This window comes from Aegilops tauschii, chromosome 1 (assembly GCF_002575655.3).
Source record: "Aegilops tauschii subsp. strangulata cultivar AL8/78 chromosome 1, Aet v6.0, whole genome shotgun sequence".
In the NCBI taxonomy this organism is placed as follows: Eukaryota; Viridiplantae; Streptophyta; class Magnoliopsida; order Poales; family Poaceae; genus Aegilops; species Aegilops tauschii.
The window spans coordinates 210,533,533-210,539,423 of record NC_053035.3 but is presented as its reverse complement, the minus strand read 5'-3'; the positions used below and the strand labels follow the sequence as shown (position 1 = coordinate 210,539,423).

The 5,891-nt window shown below is 41.2% G+C and overlaps 1 protein-coding gene across 1 annotated transcript; it reads left to right on the top strand.

Annotated features, from left to right (window-relative positions):
- The first annotated feature begins 345 nt into the window (after positions 1-345).
- LOC109768903 (bifunctional riboflavin kinase/FMN phosphatase) lies at positions 346-5,433 on the top strand. Its single transcript, XM_020327637.4, has 11 exons — positions 346-914; positions 1,264-1,395; positions 1,497-1,683; positions 2,613-2,743; positions 2,851-2,920; positions 3,025-3,090; positions 3,618-3,772; positions 3,864-3,959; positions 4,620-4,771; positions 4,842-4,925; positions 5,018-5,433. Exons 2-11 carry the CDS (start codon positions 1,320-1,322, stop codon positions 5,192-5,194), a joined length of 1,194 nt encoding a protein of 397 aa, XP_020183226.1. The 5' UTR covers positions 346-914; positions 1,264-1,319; the 3' UTR covers positions 5,195-5,433.
- The last annotated feature ends 458 nt before the right edge of the window (positions 5,434-5,891 follow it).

Sequence of the window (5,891 nt, the reverse complement as noted above, 5' to 3'; positions counted from 1 at the left end):
TACAAGAGTTTTTACAAACGCAGGCCTCACACACGGCGAGCCTACCAACCCCTACTCTACTCTCTAGCTGACTACTCACGACTCGGTTGGACTCCACCCCTTCTCGCGATCGCCCAAAAATGTCGCTCTCTCATGATGACCTGAAACGTGCCTCGCTCATTACAATTATCGTTTCTTTCGAAGACTTCCATTCCTTTGCTTCCAAATGCACCAACACACATGCATCACCATCGCATCAAAGTCCTTGCGCTGCGCTTTTGCTACCTGCTTCCGAGCCGAGTTCCATCAGTCAACTTTAATATGCCAAGTAAATTAAAACGGAGGGATCCCCCGTCAGCTGCTTCTGTACCAAAGTATACACGTTTTTTAGTTCAAAAAATACGGAGGAAGTACAACCAGAGAACTAGATACTTGGGGTAGGAGCGTTTGTAGCCGGTCTTGATTACTTACTGTAGCATATCATCAGGTTTTTCCTTCACCTGCTCCCCATCTCCATCATCGTTTTCTCCTTCAGTAAACTTAGCAGTACCCAAGTCGTCTCTTCCCCGCGCACGTCCGCGTCCTCGCGGCGTATAATCCTTTCTTTTTCTGATCACATCCAAATCCAAGTGTACAGATCGGCCTTTTCGTGTGCAAGGGAACGCTACAAGCCTATCCGGATCGGTTCTGCTCCGGCCGGCCAGCGGCGGAGGTTGAAATCAAGAAATTCCCAGCCGCACTAGAGGGAAAGCGCGGCTCTAGGGCCGCCGCCGCGCCGTACCTTAGCGTCACCGCGGGCGCCTCAATCACGCCTCCACCCCCACCCCACCTCACCCCCTCCTCCCGCCTCTCACGCGCGTCGCCGTTCCCGTTCTATCTCGCCGGGACATCGTGTTCCTGCTGTCTTCGCCCCGTCCCAGTCTTTGGCCATTGAGGTAAGGTTGTTTTCATCCAGCGACTAACTAAATCACACTGACCTTCATACACCCGGCACACTTATCGGGAGGTGATTACATGAGTCAGCCCAGCCAAACACTAGTGCTAAACGAATTTTGTATGCTCCTGTAAATAGCGGTCCGTAGTCTGTACGATCACAACTTTGGAAAAAAATAGTCTCAGGTTCAAAAACCAAGGATAGGATGGGCTACTGTTTTTCACTCCTACTTGTAATAAGTAATTATATGCATATATTAAATCATCAGAAAAACATTGCCGGATTAACTAACTTTATGATTTAGTATCACTAATTTGGTGTGTGACTGAATAGTTTCTGCTACATGTCAGGTTGGGCTTCCCAAATAATTTGTCTCTTGCTGCATTTACCTCGTCCGTCCTTGGAAATGGCAGCACCGAAGCCCATTACTCGCCTTATTTCCCATGTCATTCTTGATTTGGATGGTACCCTCTTAAACACAGGTGACCGTGAATTCCAAAAATTTCCTCCATTGTTTTATCTTTCCAAGTTAAATAAATGCCGAATGCCCATTTCTGCTTACCTTGGTTGTACCATTTGGCAGATTGCATTGTAAGCCAGGTGCTGAAACCATTTATTGTTAAAAATGGGAAAAAGTGGGATAGCAAGAAAGCTCACAAATTTGTCGGAAAGACACCTTATGAAGCCGCAGCTGTTGTTTTAGAAGATTACGGACTCCCTTACTCCACCGAAGAGTTCCTCTCATTGATTAATCCAATGTTCAGCGAGCAGTAATGTCACTGAGCCTCTTTATATTTGTCTATATTTCGCAAAATGCATATTACCATCTTACTGGAGTGGTTTATACATTTTGTGGCTGCATCAGGCCATTCACTTGATAAAGTAGATTGTTTAGTTCAGTCTTTTTAGGAACATTTCTTTTTTTGTGTGTGCATATATATTTTTGTGTGCCCATTTGCTTTCTCCCTGTAATTTCTTATGAATTACTGGATACCCCTGATAGGCTAGTTTGTTTGTTAATCTCTCTCCAATGCTGCTGCTAGAAGTCTTAAAATCATGCCTTTGAGGTGTGCCTATGTTCTTGAGTTTGCATCTGCATATGCACATGTTATACATTAACATCTGCATGTTAGTTGTACTCATGGATATGATAATAATACAATGTGATTTATATATATGTAGGCTGACTTCAATATCTCTCTGTGTTTTATTAGTACATACTTAAGTATACTACTATATGATCCTCTAGAAGCAAAGCATCTGCTATACCATAAAGTGGGTTCAAAGCCAAATAGGCTTCAATGTGCATGTCTGGTATGCTTTTAGATTGCACAGTGCACTTGACAAGTCACTGCAGAAGAATTTCTGTAAATCAGCAGCAGATTATTTTAGTTCTTTGGTCACGCTCATTTGATGCAATTTAAACAGCAAAGTGAACTTTGGGTATAGTGCAGAAAGTACTTCAACAGAAATGAAATTATGAAAAGGATTTGCGTCTAACGAAAGCATTTGTAAAGATTTTCTTACAGTAACTTGTGGTAAGGTTGTTACTGGTATTGGGCATGATGATAGAACTACTACAATTTTCTCATGCTGTAATGCGCACGATTTTTCTTGAAATAAAACTGGCCCGTGTAATTTTCACTTGCGGTCGTATTCCTTCAGATATGTGAGTAGCATATTAAATTTCATATTGCAGATGGGGCAACATAAAAGCTCTTCCTGGAGCTAATCGGTTAATAAAACATTTGAAGAGCAGCAGGGTGCCAGCTGCTTTAGCTTCCAACTCTTCAAGATCAAACATTGAGTCCAAAATCTCGTGCCAGCAAGGTATCCTTTTCCAGTTTTCCATGCTTCAGGGGTGCCTGGATTTTTTCGTGTTCTTCTTTTTATTTGGTGGAATGATATATTACTTAGTTTACTATTATGATGTATAGGTTGGAAAGAGTATTTCTCTGCAATTGTTGGTGCAGATGAAGTAGAGTCAGGAAAGCCATCCCCAGATATGTAAGGCAATGTGCTATATAATGTTTTCATTACTGACACCCTATAGATTTATCAAACTGATCTCATTTAGTTACTTCTGTTCTGCTGGTGTGGTGATATTCAAGATTTCTGGAAGCTGCAAAAAGGATGAATGCTGATCCTTCAAATTGCCTAGTAATTGAGGATTCCGTGTAAGTTCTGCCTTGGTTAAGTAATAATATAGACATGTTTTCAGTGGAACACCATGCACTGTTTGATGGAACAGAAATTCATGTTTCGATATGCTTGAATTGTCATGGATGTTTGGTTCTCGTTTCTCAAAGCTACAAGCAATAAAAACATAGCTTCAGTAACCATCTGATAGCTTTTGTGAATGTCAAGAAATGTTATTCTTGCTTTATGTTAAACAGAACAATGTCAGTCTTTTTGACAGATAAAATCTGATATGAATGATCTTCCACATCATAATAGCTTACAGTGGTACAACTTGACGAATTCACTTAATAACACTAGTTAGAAAGCTATGCTAATGTGCACATCACAGAATTTTGAATTATGTGGAATTGCAGATGCATCGCCGTTCCATATATTTCTATAGATATTATGTTTACATCCACCACATCTACACTAGCATTACTGGTTCCCATACTTATATTTTAGCGTGCACTGCTTTAGTAACCATATTACCTTTAACATTTTCAATTAATGATTGTGCCAGGCCAGGAGTTACGGCTGGCAAAGCTGCAGGAATGCATGTCATAGCTGTCCCTTCAGTACCCAAAAGGACTGATGAATTCAGTTCTGCGGATGAGATTATCAATTCCCTCCTTGACTTGAGGCCTGAAAAATGGGGTTTGCCACCCTTCAATGATTGTATGCTCTAACTCTTGGGACTATCTGTTTATCATTATCTTAGAACAACATGGACATATTCAACTTAACTGTTTATCATTTTTCTGCCCAGGGATTGAAGGCACCTTACCAATAGACCCATGGTTTATTGGTGGGCCTGTGATCAAAGGATTTGGCCGTGGTTCTAAAGTACTAGGAATACCAACAGGTATTGTGGAACATATTATATAAGTAAAGATACCACTAGCATGTTTTCAAACCTTAAAGTGTCTTGAACAGTTCACTGACTTCACAGGGTAACACTTCTATAAATGGTTTTGTCATGATACTATGCTATTCATTTCGTTCATTGATGGACCATTTCAGATGTTACCCCACCTAGCTGGCCTACTTCCAAATACCAGTTATGTGTTTTGTGTTACTAGGAAAGTTGCTAGAGGAACCCATGCCTGTAGAATAGCTGACGTTGTGCGTGTTATTAGATACGTCAATCGTTTGAAGCTGGTTTGTGAGCACCTAACTGAATTGGATGTTGTTTAGAACACTGAGTTTTTGGTTTATATTTGGACTTATCCGCTTTAATTTCATCATAAGGCACCTTTGGTAGGTCTACTTAATGACTCAGGTTAAATATGCGTGCATCAACTTATTTGGCCGACAAGATATATAGAAATGTCATAGGGAAACTAGTTTCACATGATAAAATGGGACACTCCTGAAACTCTGGGAAAATTTTCCAATCTTGGGTGAAGTATATCCTGTTGAAATTAAAATATATACTCTACCAGTTCCACCTTTTGGTTTTCTTAGTAGTAAGTAGTACACTCAATTCTTCTTGGTCACTGATAATTTTTTACCTGTCTTCTAGCGAACTTGGCTGCAGAAAACTTTTCCGACATACTGTCGGATCATACATCAGGTGTATACTTTGGGTGGGCTGGACTTTCGAAGCGAGGCATATACAAGATGGTCATGAGCATTGGCTGGAACCCTTATTTTGATAACACAGAGAAGACAATCGTGAGTGCTCTTTACACAGGCTGTTCCTTGTTTAGCTGTATTATTTTGCTCTAAATGGCATTGGTTTCAGGAACCATGGTTGCTTCATGGTTTTGATGAGGACTTCTATGGAGAGGAGCTGCGCCTTGTTATCGTTGGGTACATACGACCTGAGGTAACTGAGAACCAGACGACATTTTTACTGGCAAAAAAGAGGTTCTGTTTTTAGTAACTAGCTAGTGACACGACTTCTTTTGAAATGCTCAGGCAAACTTTCCTTCGCTCGAGAGCTTGATCGAGAGGATTCACGAGGACGGGAGAATCGCAGAGAACGCCCTAGATTTGCCGGAGTATGCCAAGTACAAAGAGTCGCCGTATTTGAGAAACCCGTTGCAAGAGGGTGCTGCTACCGGCGGGAACGAGGCGGAGCAAGAGTTTATATAAGCGACCCGGCGCTTTGAAGCGCTCAGTGAGAGGCCACCGCACATTCTCTACTTGGGAGATAAAAGACATTTTCTTATGATTCAGAAACGATGCCACTATTTTCGGAGTAGCGGCGGCACCACTGCTTATGGCCGGTTTGGCCAATTGCCCAAACACAAACAAGGGATGTTGATTGCTATTCTATACTGTGTATACTTGGATTCCCATTATACTACAATTTATACAACGAGAATTGTGAAGATGGCATAGTGTGAGTGGAAAGCTTTTACTCCCTCCGTTCCTAAATATAAGTCTTTCTAGAGATTATACTATAAACTACATACAGAGCAACGCTCCGTATGTAGTTTATAGTATAATCTTTACTCCCTTCGTTCCTAAATATAAGTCTTTCTAGAGATTATACTATAAACTACATACGGAGCGAATTGTTCGCTCCGTATGTAGTTTATAGTATAATCTCTAGAAAGACTTATATTTAGGAACGGAGGGAGTAGTTACGTACCATCTCTTCTCTGATATTACATGGCACTAGTACTGTACTTGTAAGCATGCATCTGAAACTCAACAACTGTAAAGGAGGCGATGTACTATTGCTGCCCCTTGTGAGCAGTCTACTCGATCCCACGGTGCATGAAATTGAGTAGCTCGTACATACTGGAGTGTAGTTCAAACGTGGTCACTTCACTCATCCCTGGAA

Bases quoted from the DNA above. Each gene is read 5' to 3' on its own strand.
- LOC109768903 (XM_020327637.4), top strand. From the start codon at position 1,320: ATGGCAGCACCGAAGCCCATTACTCGCCTTATTTCCCATGTCATTCTT. The intron at 1,684-2,612 runs GTAATGTCACTG...TTCATATTGCAG, and splicing joins AATCCAATGTTCAGCGAGCA to ATGGGGCAACATAAAAGCTC. The intron at 2,744-2,850 runs GTATCCTTTTCC...TATGATGTATAG, and splicing joins CAAAATCTCGTGCCAGCAAG to GTTGGAAAGAGTATTTCTCT.